The sequence below is a fragment of the Amblyomma americanum genome, chromosome 3 (genome assembly GCF_052857255.1).
Source record: "Amblyomma americanum isolate KBUSLIRL-KWMA chromosome 3, ASM5285725v1, whole genome shotgun sequence".
Lineage (NCBI taxonomy): Eukaryota > Metazoa > Arthropoda > Arachnida > Ixodida > Ixodidae > Amblyomma > Amblyomma americanum.
Genome location: NC_135499.1, coordinates 169,021,681 through 169,035,957, shown reverse-complemented (window position 1 = coordinate 169,035,957; position 14,277 = coordinate 169,021,681). Strand labels below are relative to the sequence as shown.

The 14,277-nt window shown below is 45.4% G+C and overlaps 1 protein-coding gene across 2 annotated transcripts; it reads right to left on the bottom strand.

Moving 5' to 3' along the window:
* Window positions 1-564: 564 nt before the first annotated feature.
* LOC144125386 (nuclear protein AMMECR1) lies at window positions 565-12,716 on the bottom strand. Of its 2 annotated transcripts, none has more exons than XM_077658717.1 (5): window positions 12,430-12,716; window positions 10,104-10,214; window positions 7,787-7,901; window positions 6,893-6,983; window positions 565-5,913 (listed from the first exon to the last, which is right to left on the bottom strand). In XM_077658717.1, exons 1-5 carry the CDS (start codon window positions 12,648-12,650, stop codon window positions 5,747-5,749), a joined length of 705 nt encoding a protein of 234 aa, XP_077514843.1. In that variant the 5' UTR covers window positions 12,651-12,716; the 3' UTR covers window positions 565-5,746. The 2 variants fall into 2 exon arrangements, with proteins under 2 accessions (XP_077514843.1, XP_077514844.1); XM_077658718.1 differs by having other exon boundaries at window positions 10,104-11,190; window positions 12,430-12,711.
* Between the last annotated feature and the right edge of the window lie 1,561 nt (window positions 12,717-14,277).

The window sequence follows — 14,277 nt, the reverse complement described above, 5'->3', positions numbered from 1 at the left end:
GATTAACAGCACCTTGAGTAGCCCTGTTGCATCGCTAATGAAACAAGGACTTGTGTGCCACCTACAGCATGTTGTCCTGTCACAGAACAGCTGATCAGCGTTCACTACTTTAGCAATACTGGCACTGCATTACTGTCTCCAGAGCAGTGTGTGGCTGAACAAACACCAGCAAAATACTGTTTGACTGCACAGAATGGCTGGAAATGGTTCCGGTTCATGGGGATTTAACATCCCAAAGCGATTCAGGCTATGGGGAACGCTGTAGTGAAAGGCTCTAGAAATTTCAACCACCTGGGGTTCTTTAACGTGCACTGACATCGCACCATACACTAGCCTCTAGAATTTAGTCTCCATAGTAATTACTTGACTGGCATGTCCAAACAAGCCTTTATACATGCGGAGTACCTGGTCTTCGCAATTTGCCCATGAGAAGGACAGCAATAGCTACTACTATCACACAAAAAGAAGAGGGCAGAGGAGGAGGAGGAATGAGATGAAAAATGTTTTAAGGTCACACTTGAAAGGGCTTCCCAGCTGCGGAGAGAAGGTAAAGGAATGCATACATCAAGAGAGCCTGTCGTTTTATTAATACTGGCACATTCTAATCTTCCACATCATTTCAAGCTTAGCATGGTATGTTTGAACTCTAAAACTGCAAGCATTCTTTTGATTCACTCCTGTAGTGGGCACCAGAGACAAGCTCTAAGAATCTGTAAAGAACTTCTGACCAAATTCATGAATGGAGATCACAAAATGATACAATGTTCTCACAATGAAGCAGTGTCAAAGGGGGGCCTCTTCCATACGAGCCAAAATCCTCTTAAAAAAAAAAACAGCACAATAAAAATGCAAAATACAGGCAAACTGGGGAGATGAGTTATGCATGTCTGAAACTGTAAACTGGTTCCTGCTATCTACAGGTTAACCCCCAGCCCCACCCCAAGACTCTTCAAAAAAATAAAAACAGATGGCTTTGTCCATACCCAAATGACTTGCTGCAAACAGACATGCAAATAACTGTGCAAGATGGAAGCCAGCACACATTGCTACAATATTTTCAAGCACCTTCCAATACTTCATCACAGCCACCTTGAATTCCACAGGTTCCTCAGCTTTCACAAAACGGGCATCACCGAATTCACACGTCAAACGAACTGAGATTTCATACTTTCCCTTGCAGCAGAGATGCTTGAATAATCATGTAGCTAATCAATGTCAAAGGGCCAAATGCACCGCTAGTAAGTGACGGTGAAATCACCAGCTATGGTAACTATAGAGAGAGTCAAATTCACACGTGGAAAAACTCCTGACATAACGTCAAGAGATATGGTGAAATTGCCTTTACTCCGCATTTATGAAGTCCTATGCATGCTTCATAAAAACTCATATCCAAAGAAACAGACATCATGGAAGAGGCCCCCCCTTCCCCCTCCCATTTCCTCCACTTTCTAAACCCTCTTATTCTACTCCCCTCCAGCGCAACAACCCAAAATCATGAATTAAAACAAAACAGGCGCATTTGAAGTCAACAGCACGTGCACATTTCAACATATGTGTGCTATCCCCTGAATCTGCATTTCACACCTCTTTACAATTGTTAGAGATGACCTAGTAATTATGAACATTGAAATATATATATATATATAGCATGCCTTCCCTTGCCAGACAGCAGCAACATTTACCTGTGCATCACTCAAATTGCCTACAAAAAAAAAGGGAAAACAAAGTACTGTTATAAAGACATGCCTATTTGAGATTTCCAACCACTCTCACGTGGTTGACTTTTTTTAGCACTTTTACATTTTCCTTTTTTTTTCCATTTTTTTAATGTTGCGTCAGAAAGATGTTGCAAATGGCAACCTTGAAAGAATCATGTACTGGTGTGCTTGCAGACACTCCTTGTCCAAGGAAAAGTAAAGCCAGTGTCTGCACAACTACAAGGCCTGCAGCAATGTTGCTCTCCCATCCATAAGCACACACTTCACAAGAGAAAGAAAACTGGCAATACACTCTTTCTTTTTCCCAGAACAAGAAGGGCTGTGCCACTGCCTTCGAGTGACAGAATCTGCAGTGAAGTTGACAAGCAGCTGCACAGAACCATGCCACAACGTGTGGCATTTGAAAGAAAGTTCACAGTGAGTTAGTCTCATGAAGACCAGCACTGGCTGTAATACAAAAGTGCAGTCAGAAGTATGGATGGCAGGCCATCAATTTAATCCTTTCAACAATGCCATTTCCTTCCGCGTGCCACTTTTTAAAATCTAGCAGGAGGCAACAGCTTGTCAGCAGAAAGTGCATGAACATTACAAAGTCCCAAGCCCAATGGAAAGGACTCATGTTCAACAGTGAATGAAGAATACTGAAGACATCAGTTGAGACGTTATTCAACAGCCCTTAGGATCCACTCCTGAAAATGACTTCATTACGTCTTCAAATGGCTTCGGCTAGGTGGTGGAGTTTGTGAACTGAGCGCAGCTTGAACAGACAAGGAATAGAGTGAAGAGCAAATAGAATATGACAAAGGAATTCTTTTACAGATGTTATGGCCATGGCAACCAGAAAAAAAATGAACCGTCCCATGTGTTCTCTTCTAAGAGTAATACTCTCATGCAGTCCAGAACCTGGTTGGTCAATGTTGCTGCAGGCAGCTCACAACGTGCTCCTGAAGTGAAAGGAGCACAGCTGGCAGTGAGTCGCGATTTGTTTCACTCCAAATGCCATGAAGTGCAGAGTATGAGTGCAAGAAGCACGGGGACCTTAGTTGCCAGTCCTTAGTTTGACAAAATAGATTGCCACAGCAGCCAACTGTGCTCATACCCTTCACATCAAAGCATTTCAATATCAAAGGTGGTACAATACCACAGATAAAAAAAAAGAACACTTTGAGATGTAACTAACCTAGTACCTCAGCGAAAGTACACCTTGAAGCACTTTTTTTCTTTGCCTTGCAGACTGTACACAAATTAACACAAAAAAAAATTATCATGTATGAAAGTTTGCTTTCTCTTCCCAGACTGTGCTGCCCGAAAGCTTTGAAGAGGTCTGAAAAATCCGACTTACTCCCACAGATGCAGCTGAACCTATTTCCCACACATTTCGGGGGCTAGAACTCCGGATCTGCTTCCCTTTCCTGTCAGCCCATACCCATTCGCATGCGTCAGGCCTGAAAACCTCATGAAAAAGCACTTGGACACTTAGAAAAAATAATTATGGCTCGTGTATGTTCAATCTGGCAGTGTGTTCTCAACGTCTCCTCACAGGCGCAACTGACATGGGAAGTCTATACGAAGCCCGCCATGCTTTCTTGAAAGCACAGGCACTAAGGGAGCTCCCAAGTGCAGCAAGCGGGCTGCAATGTGCTACCAGAAACATTTAGCCATAAGCCACATCACAACATGAGTTACCACCAAGGTTATGCTAAGTACTGCAAGGGCTGGGAGTGCACACAGCATCCTTTTTAGTTTCTAAACAAGTGAGCAAGCTCCATGCAAACAACCTGGCCACTCAATGCTGCCTCAAAGTCTGGTTTAGAAGTGAACTAACACAGCAGCAAGCCACGAAACTTTTGTGTTCTTGATGTGGGAACAAGCCATGGGTTATGACTTACAACTGTTTACAGCAGAAAAATGGAACAGACTGCAACAACGCACGTCACGCAGCTTGCTCAATTGATCAGAAAGTTCAGAAGGGAAGCTAAACTCTCATCTCGGGCGAATGGCATTACTATGAGAAGAGTAAAGGGGAGAGGTGAACCGCGTAGTCATCAAGTGGTGTGAGCAGCAAGCCTAGTAGCCAGTACCAAAATCCAGTACATTATACTGCGGCCCCTGAAAAGCAGCCAACTTCTGCCCCTCCTCAAATGGCGCTGCTCTTTCACGAATTGCTTGTGACAGTACGATGTGCGCCACAGGTTGTCATACACAAGCAGCGTATGCTTAGCTTGAACATCCAGTTCACCCCATGCAACAGCCCGACTTTCCTTGTGCAAAACAAAATAAAAATGCGAGAGTAGGGCAAAAAGATGGAAAAAGTGAAAACAATGTGCTAACAACACCCGAGGGACAGGAGAGAGAAAAAAAGAAAAGCCTTTCTGCTTCACATCACCCGATGGCTCTGTCCAGCACCACTGTGCTTGACAAGCTTTTCGAGCATCAAGTGCCGCCGCTCTTGGAGCGCCCTTGTGGTGGTCACTCCAACCAAACGCACCAGGAGAATGGGCGCAGCCAGACCGGGGGAACATGAAAAAATAAGGTTACTACCTTATGAAGGGGGTGGTTACTAGGCAACGAGACAAGCACGGAGCACAAAGAAAGCTGCTTGATGGAGGTAGCTTGCACGAAGCAGTAAAAGAAATGTAATTGCCGCTTCAACCTCTTGCATGCCGCCATGCAATGAGCTTGGTCCTTGTGAATGTCAGTGTGCCTAGCATGGTGGAAAAGGGCCTGCCATGCCCTCCAAAGTTGCTGGCCACTTCAGAGGAAGCCATTAATTCAAGAAGACTGACAATGCAGCAGGGGCCTAAGCCATTCTATATCTGTAAAAGTTCCACGTCTGCATACTATGTCCTAATAGGTCAGGAATGACCTAAACAGGAACAGCTGCCTTCTGCCTCTAATAGCTATTAGAGCAAGCTGACCTGTAACGAAGTCCGCTTTTGCACAGTGGAGTACTCAACTCCCAGCTACTGAATAATGAAAATAAAACAAGCAGTGAGTGAAGAGAAAAACATGCATGCCTACACAGCAACTAAAAATCCGCTGTAATCGGAGGCAGAAGCTGGATGCACTGCCATATATGAACGTTTCTTAATTAAGATGAAACAAAGAGCAGCCTGGCGTTCCTTGTACCAAACAGATTCGACAACAGGCTGCAATGCACAACACATCACGCACTGCAATAACTACTTTGCACCAGCTCAGTCTCCTCCAAAGATCTTGCACTACTGCAGCGGCTCAACAGTAGCAACACAAGAGAAGGCTGCATCTGACAAGCAAGCGCTGAGTAAGCAGTCACTTTCCAGTCACCGATGGCTTATCACAGCAACTGATGAACAAATGCACTGAGGCAGATAAAAACATGCAACAAGAAAGAACGCCTCATTCATGTCCAGTGAGGAAGCACACGGTCAGAAGGTACAGGCTGAAACAAACAAAGTCGCCTCAATCTTCTGTGCCTATATTCCATGCAGGTGCCTTTCCCTCAAACAATGAGGCCAGCTCAGCATCAAGACCTCTTCAAAGAGACGACAAAGTGCTGCTTCCACACCAAGACCGAGCCAAGCACAGATGTGGGACATGAAAGGAGCCTCTCAAGAGAAGCAGAGCTAGATAAAAGCATGGATCAAGCAGATGTAGGTCATTTCTGAGACACACGAAGACAGCAATCTGACCTCCCAACCAACCCTGCATACCAGCCACCTGCTCCCTCCCTCTGCCAGGACCATGACTGTCGGCAGACAACAACCAACCATAGACAGACCAACCTCTCCACCAACACAAGAACAGGAGTGGGGGAGGGGAAGGCAGGGGCAACCACTCAGTGCACAGGGGCGGGAAGACAGCAAGGGCGCGCACTAGGCACAGTCGGCAGCAGCCTCCAGAATGCAGCAGGGGGAGAGGTGCGTTCACTGGGAGAGAAGGGCACGTGGGAGAAGGCCGATGTGGCTTTGGGGGAAGGCCTCCGTGGAAGTGCAAAGTCGCCGTTAACTTGTCCAGGAGAGGAGAGGCTAGAGGCCCCACCACCGGGGCTAGCACTGGCGGTTCCTCCAAAAGTCCCGGTACTCCTGGTAGCTAATGGAGACCTTCTCACTCTGGTAGCGCGTCAGGTGGATTGACTTCCGCAAGTCATTGGAGATGGATCCCTTGTAGCCACCCTTGCGCAGCAGGGAGTCTATTGTCTGCACATGGTCCCAGCCTGAGGAAGAGAAAGGAATGCAAGAGTTCTAGTGCAGTGCTGCACCTCAACGTCACATTGTTTTTACGAATAGCAAGTGACACCTCAACACAAGTTCATTCGAGTAAAGAGCTAGTTTAGTACTAAAGCTAGACAGCAGAGGGCTGAAAGCAGATGAGCCAGAGAGGCAGGAAGTTCATTAATAAAGAACCACGAAATAGCTCTGCTCCAGCAAGCTCCAAACAACCTTGATCGATAAGCTAACGTTTTTGCCACGCACAGCACTGGGTGAAAGAATGTAGAATGACTGCACTATTTAATTACATACAAGCCAGAAATTAACAGCAACAGATGCCACAAAGAAAAGGCCTTGCATACATGTCACAGGCATATACAAATATGCCGCAAAATAAAGGACTAGTAGAGCAGCTAACAAACAGCTTTCTGTTTGAAAGCTGCTGCATTTTTTTATCCCCTGCATCAGGACGTAATTACACAAAGCAAAGAACTTCTGGCTAATTCTGACAGGGAGGTGCCATTTGAAATGAGCACAGCACACAAAACTAGAAGCACTTTCTTGGGGCATTAGGTGTGAACTACAGAAGTGTGCCACAGCAACGCAGAAGAGCAACCTTCAGTGAAACTGCCTGTCTCATGCAACACGCTGTATGGTTCACGGAAATCACACAGCAACTGTTACAGTGCATCATGCCCAGGCGTAACTTACAGCTTTCAAGGAGGTCACAAAACTGGAATGCAGTGAACTTAACAGCTACTCTGGAAAGCTCTCTCCCTTGCTTGAAGTTATCCCGAGTGCATGCACTCAGAACTTTACTGCAACTGGCAGATGCTCTGGTCTCAAGACAGCAAAGCTATATGGATGCACAAATGGTCAGCTAGCTTGAGCCAGTGCATACGGGGGGCACGGGTCTGCTTGCACTAGACGCTGACAAAGAATGAATGAGAGTGTCCATTCGGCTGTTTTATGAAGGCCACTTACCTTGCTCAGGGGCTACTTCAGGAAGGTAAGTGGCAGTGCGTTTTGAGCCTTTTTCAGTCAGAAACTCTATCCTGATACCATGAATACCAATCTGCAAACAACGGCAAAAAGCCAGCGCTTTACGCTGCCTCCCGCAAACACAGCAAATGCAGCCGTGGTTTAGTGCACCATCAAGCCTAAGCAGAGGCACACTACACAGAACTGCAACACGAAAAAGCCACCAACCAAACAAACCCACCATGTACACCTACTGTCTGATGTTGGCATCCAATGTTAACAATCCATGGCAGACCAGCGCAGCATTAATTAGTATTCCACTGAGCTATCAGCCTTAAGGGGGGCACTGATCCCTCTCTGAGCTTGGCAAGTTACTACACTCATCAACGAGCATCCACCACCATGACCACCTAGACAAATTTACACAGTCCCATGAGGTGCATTATAATGCTCACAAAATGGGCACATTAGTAAGGTATTCTTCTTGTTCATTCTTATTCGTCCATTCCATTCTCCCAATCTTTAGGGTAAAATTCAAGAAGAGAAAGCACTGAAGTACAAAAGAAAACTGCAGTTTCCAGACACTCTTAACAATCCAACGAGCCACCACCATGCAAATGAACAAACAGCATGGCAATGCCACAAGATAGAACCTGCCATGTGCAGCCACCTCAGACACAGAAGCATATTTGGATGTGTTCAAGGTAATAAGAGGTTCACAAAGTTACCTGCAGCTCTTGAGTGCTTTTTGGAAGCAATGAGGCATGTGACATTAACCATCCTTATTTTGCCTTTTTTTATGACATTATTGGCTATAAGATAATACGAAGCAAGGAATTTATTTTCATTACTGACGACAGTAAAGGAAGGGGAATAATACAAGACAAGACAGGTTACCTCCCAGTCCATGTAGTCGTTGCCATCTTCAAAATGCCGCAGAATGGAGACAGAGACATGGAGCTTGTTGAACTCATCCCTAGTGATTGGGCTGAAGCGGCTGTCCTTGAATGCACTGTTATGCCATGGCAGAGTTGGCAACAAAACGTGGCCAGAAAAGAAAATAAATGAAAAAAATTTTTTAAAAAGGCTGAGGTGCACAGCCTTGCACAGTCATCTATGGTAGGACTGTAGCGGAAGGATAACAAAAAAAAACAAGGTTTGCCAAACACCCACACCGTACAAGTAGCACTGCTGAGCGAGACGAGTATAAATTCTCTTGACTAAACCACCAACCTACCTGTACCCAAAGCAGCCACAGATGTCGCAGCAATAAATCCAATTTCGATTTCATGCTACATTTCTTTACATTTCCCCAATACAACCAAAATACATAACACCTTAATTAGAAACAGCACATCTAAAATAATAAGCACGAGAAAAGTAACTCCAAAGCAGAGGCCCCAAAATAAACTAGTTCATTCAATAACTCATCGTCATGACGTTACATTACATCACAAAATTCTTTGCAATGGACCTAATGAGCCATTATCCTCCCATATAAAAACTTTGTTTGCAGTGAAATCCTAATCAGTGCCTGTTTAAATGTGGCAGCTCAAAACTCCAGCACCTTATGCACAGTCAGAAAAAACAGCATATGTAGCAATGCCACAGTAGCTGGATACCACGAGTACAACGCATTGCACATGCACACTACAAAATTACACTGGCACATACGAAAGCAACAACCACTTCAACATCACTGGCCGCTGCCCTGAGGACATTCCTCATTTTGAGATCACATCGACAAACAATCATCCCAGAATTATTGTGGCAAAGTCTAGATGAAGAACGATGGCCAATCAGTGAAGCTGTCAGCATTATTACTTCTCTGAAACGCTATAAATGCTTACATTATCCTGTAGCACCTGAATGCAAGTGATTCCAATAATATCACTTCAGCTTCCAACAGCTGTGAAATCTTCAGCTTGTCTCGAGCTAGCACGAACCTCCCTATGTACATTAGTCAAAGTCACCATTGGTTATGATCACAGTGGCGACTAAGTGGTTGTGGGATCATACCTTGGTCACAACAGCCACATTTCATTGAAGGCAAAGAGCAGACGCGCCATGCACCGAGGTTCTGGTGTGCATTAAAGAATTACAGGTGGTTAAAGTTAATTCAGAAGCCTTCACTGCAGCATGCCTCATCACCCACAATGCTGGTTCAGCACATAAGAACCCATAGATCATTATCTTTGGATATGTTTAAACAATGGTCATAAGAAAATTTCTGCACCTTTTCAGCTGAGCTATGGATTAAAGTGCACTCTTGTTAGAAAGAAGTATGAACAAAAATGTACCATTCTGCAGACTAAAGAGTGGTGGTGTGAGCTGTTACTAAGGCAATACTCCTGCCGAACAGAAATGACTGGAAGTAGTGGGCACTTCAGGTTTCCAGAGACAAGTAGTGCATTGCACATTAAGCAGGAAATCTAGAAAGCCTAGATTGTCATCATTGCAGACAGCAGTCAAATTTAGTTTTGACAAGAAAGGCAAGAACAAAAGCCAACCACCTAATCCCCTCTGCATGCAGCTACAGCTTGAATGATTCAACAGTTTATCCATACTTCAAACAGCGATACTGACACAAAAACAACCTGCACCAAAGAAGCAATCTGCTCCCCCCCCCCCCCCTCCCCCCAACCAACACACACAACATTTCATTACGGGTGCTAAAGCATCACTGAAATCGCTCAAGACAGTGGTGTCAAGAAAAAGTGTTAGAGAAACTGCAATAATTGGAAAGTCGGTGACAGCAACTACAGTCGAACCTTGTTATAACGAAACAATGGATATAATGAAGGAAGCTCAGTCAACATGGGATATAACGAAGTAATTGCCAGGCCCCTTCAACTTCATTATAATAATGTTCAGCTTCATTGTAAATAACCACAAGCTGGGTAATTCCTAACGTTATAACCATATGACGCTGAAAGCCTGCATGAAATGACTGTACTTCAAGCATACTTGAGTTTAATACATGTGGAACGGTTACAGCAATGCATAATCCTGCATGCAACATAGCAATTTCAAGTAACATGCAAGAAGCAGCTGGCAGAAAACGTGCACAAAAGAAGGCAAGAATTAAAAAGCTGAAATACTGTAATTTATAAAGCGAAATACTCCCACCAATGCATGCTGACTCTTCGAACAACAAAACAAAGTTGGAGGGAGGAGGCAAATAAAGAACAAAAAATGCACACGCACGACCCACCTGGTGACAGCATACTCCCTCAGACCCGAGTGCAGGTTCATTGCATTGAAGGTGCCAATGCAGCCTCTCAGCCTCTTGTCTTTGCCAATGTTCCAAGTCACAAATAGTGGGCTTTGAAGGGGGGGAAAGAGAGTCCCAGACGGTTCACTTACACAAATGAGAGGAAAAAAAAATGCCCCTCCAACACAAGGGCAAATAAACAAAATGTTGCCCTTGCAATTTTGGTTTTGCCTCTCAAATTTGGAAGCAACCATTCTGCCAGCAACTGGCATGAAAGCCTTTGTGCAATTACAGTGACCAGTGTGTGTACGTGTGTGAGTGGAGCTAATGCAAGCACATCAAAGGTTTCAAATAGAGGCCTGTGTTCAATAACAACCTGGACAGCCTGGAAAAGAAAGGGCGTATTTGCAAATGTTATATTTTGAAGTCCACAGCAGCATGGGTTTTGGCTTGCTCTGATATTAGTCACTGAGATGCATGGATGGTGACTGAGATGCATAGATGTTTTTTAGACACCTCAGTGATGTGCTCTTCATCCAGTTCACCAATTTTACAACACAGCCACAGAAGAATGCAACTGAGCAAGATGTCTACAAAAACATGCAGTCCTACACCAAGGCTGCCAGCAGTTTATGCAGCATAACACCTGTAAGGAAATGGTGATGTGCATGTACTGGCGCACAGCCCGTGGAGAAAAGAAATACCGGCTGCCAGCAGAATAGCTGCATGCATTCTGTTCATGCAGCACGCACTGTGACAACTCATGTCACAATGCCTTCATCAGGTCACTTGCAGCTGTAAGGATGCAGGAAGGAATTCTTAAGCAGCAGCACTTCTCTTGGGCTCTGCCAATTGGTCTTGGCTCTAAGGGGTGAGCCTATCTCGCAGCAATACCACAGGCCAATCACTATCATGATCGAGAGCCCAAGTGAAGCAGCTTCAGGTAATGACTCATGAAATCCCATTCATGTACTGCTGAACAATTTTTTTTTTTTTTTGAGGTGGGGCATAAACATTCTGATCTGGGACAGAACAGATAGTGGATTGTGTTCATGTTTAGGTGGCCAGTCAAGCACGAAGATGACATCTGAGAAAGAAACAAAAGAAGTGGCAACAGCGTGAATTCTGTGCTCGTTTGCAACAGTGCTCGTCCTATTGGCTGGAGCACTAATGCAGAGAATTGAGAAAATTTACAGCGGTACTATTCGTGTTCACCTGCAGAGTAAGACAAAAGGAGGAACTGTCCTTCGTCCACATATTACTGAGATTTCTAAATGATCACATGCATCTTTAGACTTGCCCATTCGTACATTTAAATGCACGCACATTTTTACAGACCAGCATATTTGCTGCTACGAATTATGACAAAAAGCGTCCTTAGCATGAATTACTTCAAACTGACAAGCACTACCAATGCTGAGCACGAAGCACAAGCATTTTCCTTCGACTATTATGCGACAATGATTATTCACTTTTGCAAGCTGTATAGTGTGCGGCTTTGGGAAAGGTAAGCCCCTTCTGTCAAAGTGCCCCATGTAGATATATACAGAAGACCTTAATCGCTAGTGGCTTATTGCACAGCGGCCTTGTGCGATTTCATTTTCACTTGCACAAATCGATCGCTGGTGGACGATTAACAGTCCTAGTGCCAGTCCCGAGTGTTCGAACATGAGGAGGCGTTTTCTCCGAAACAACGCGCGGATTAGGAAACGCGACAGGGTGGTATTTCGGGAGCCTAGCAACACGAAGGGCGAGGACCTTTGCTGTGCAGACAGCTAACAAAATCAAAGAAACAAAGCGCATGGCGGGACGTGAGCGAACAGAATCCGTGTTGCGACATGCGGCGCAACCAGGGTCTTTTTATCGACTGATATTTCCGCAGGCTTTTGCCCCATTATGCCCCAGTTCGCGGAACTAAAAAAAAATATGCTGCACGCGAACTAAGCTGCTCAAATTTAAGCCTACAGCTAAACACATTGAGCACGCTCAGAATATAGAGAAAAAAAAGTTATAAGCCACTCTAATACTAAAATGTAGAGCTGACGACGGGCGACTAATTTTGGCTTCGTGGTATAACCAAGATGCCAGTTTAAGTGGCCTAAAAGTGTTTTAGTGCTTTGTTCCACCAAGCAATGTCGCCTCGAAACAGCTGGTGGCGAGAGTAATGTCTTTGTTTGGAGGTAAAATCAGCTGACAAGCGTGTGTTACCTGGCCCATGCAAGCTCACCAATTACTGCGCTCGACATGGGTATTTACCAATTAAGGGCACCCCAAGCGGCATAAGAAGTCGAAAACAACCACACAGGTCACGGAATCAAGTACTCACTAGCATTCATTTGGGAAATTGGGCGACTTGGGCGGCTCGTACTGATTGAGATGGCAGTAGAGCACATCGAAGCAAAAGAAGCACATTTCTACGCACACTACCATTCCATTCTTGTAGAGGCTGGGCTGGAAGTGATTCGGGTGCACAATCGTCCCATTACAACATGGGGCGGAATTATTATTCATCTTTTGCTTCTTGGCTCCACAACAACCAGCCGCCATGGCTTCGCCCTAAACTTCACCGCTCGTCTGCCGAGAGGCGCTGCCTACGGAAGTGTGCGGCCTCCGCTGCTTTTTGCTTGGCCGCGGTCACGTGAGAGTTGGGCGAGATGCTATTGGCCGAGAGTTTGGCTGTCAGCTGTGACGGCTGTGGGCTGTGATGCATTTCCAGATGTCCGCATAAGCCCGCACGGCGCGTGGCGCACGATTTCTCGTGCTTGGAGCGCGTGCGGTTGAGCAGCGTCGGTCTCTCCCTTAAAAGATGCGAGATGCACGCATACGCTAAAGTCATCTCGCATGCCCTGCTCCGTCGAAGTCGTGGACTTCAAAGCAAATTATAAATTGCGGGGCTTAACGTCCCGAAGTGACTCATGGGCTATGAGCGACGCTGTAGTGGAGGGCTCAGGATTAATTGGTCACCTGGGGTTCTTAACGTGCGCTGCATTCGCACAGCACACGGGCGCCTTTTGCATTTCGCCTCCATCCAAACGCGGAGGCGAATTGCAACGGTAATTATTATTATTATCGTTACGTGGGACGGCGGACACCTGAACCGCGCCGTAACGGAAGGGATAAAGGAGGGAGTGAAAGAAGAAAGAGGTGCCGTAGTGGAGGGCTCCGGAATAATTTCGACCACCTGGGGATCTTTATCGTGCATTGACATCGCACAGCACACAGGCGCCTTAGCGCTTCGCCTCCATCGAAACGCAGCCACCGCGCCTGGTCCTTCGAGGCTGGGCGTACAGGGGCTTTCGCCAGTTGTGGAGGAAGGAGGCTTCTTGCTACAGGGGTATATTTTGTGCATGCCGTCGTCGCAGTCGCCGCTTGGGTGGTTAGACTATGGCTGTTGCGGCGCCATCTTTTTGGGACCATCTCTTGGCCTCAACAACAACGAGGGCTGCCGAAGGAATTTCGTCTAATGGAACGCTTTCGCCCTATATAGAGCACTTGTATGAGAAGAAGCTCGAATCATTGACACTAGCCTACCTGACTAAGCATGCATTACTCATGTTTAGGAAGATAACAAAAACTTTGCGTATGCTTAAATCACCTTCAGAGTGGAATGCAATAGCATATCAGACTTTTCGCATCTTAAGTATGCTAAAACTTCTGTGCATCTGCCAATTTCTTCGCAATTGCCAGTCCAGCAACTGCCACATTCAAACTGCTAGCTGCAGTAGCCAGGTATCTGTTATCCTGCGATGGTGCCAATATTTGCAGTTATTTTTTTTTCAATTTTTTTACATTCTTTATTGAACTCGCTTAATTCATCTACATCCATTTCTTTTGAGCAGACTTCTTCTGTAACTTCATTCATGTACAACGTATTAATCCCATCCACTCGAGTTGCTTTTAGGCACCATTTCTTCTTGAAGTGCTACGAGCATGGCTTTATGGTCAGTGAAATGGTAAGCCATATATTTTACTTCTACAATGCTGTTCTTGTTATGGAAGGCCAAGTCTATGCAGGTGATGAGTTGGCATTCTTTAGTGTGGCCAGTTGGAGACTCTGCCTTGTATCACTTGGGGAAACTGTGTAAACTCGGGTGTTTCGCTTGAAGTCACAAACCACAACCAATTTGTGGTATCTGAAGGGCAACTCCTTGGCTATATAGACCTTTTCACAAAC

Coding starts and splice junctions, on each gene's coding strand:
- LOC144125386 (XM_077658717.1), bottom strand. CDS start 12,650: ATGGCGGCTGGTTGTTGTGGAGCCAAGAAGCAAAAGATGAATAATAAT. Junction 10,215..12,429: donor AATTTCCCAAATGAATGCTA/GTGAGTACTTGA, acceptor CCCCCTTCAAAG/CCCACTATTTGTGACTTGGA. Junction 7,902..10,103: donor AGGGAGTATGCTGTCACCAG/GTGGGTCGTGCG, acceptor ATGGCATAACAG/TGCATTCAAGGACAGCCGCT.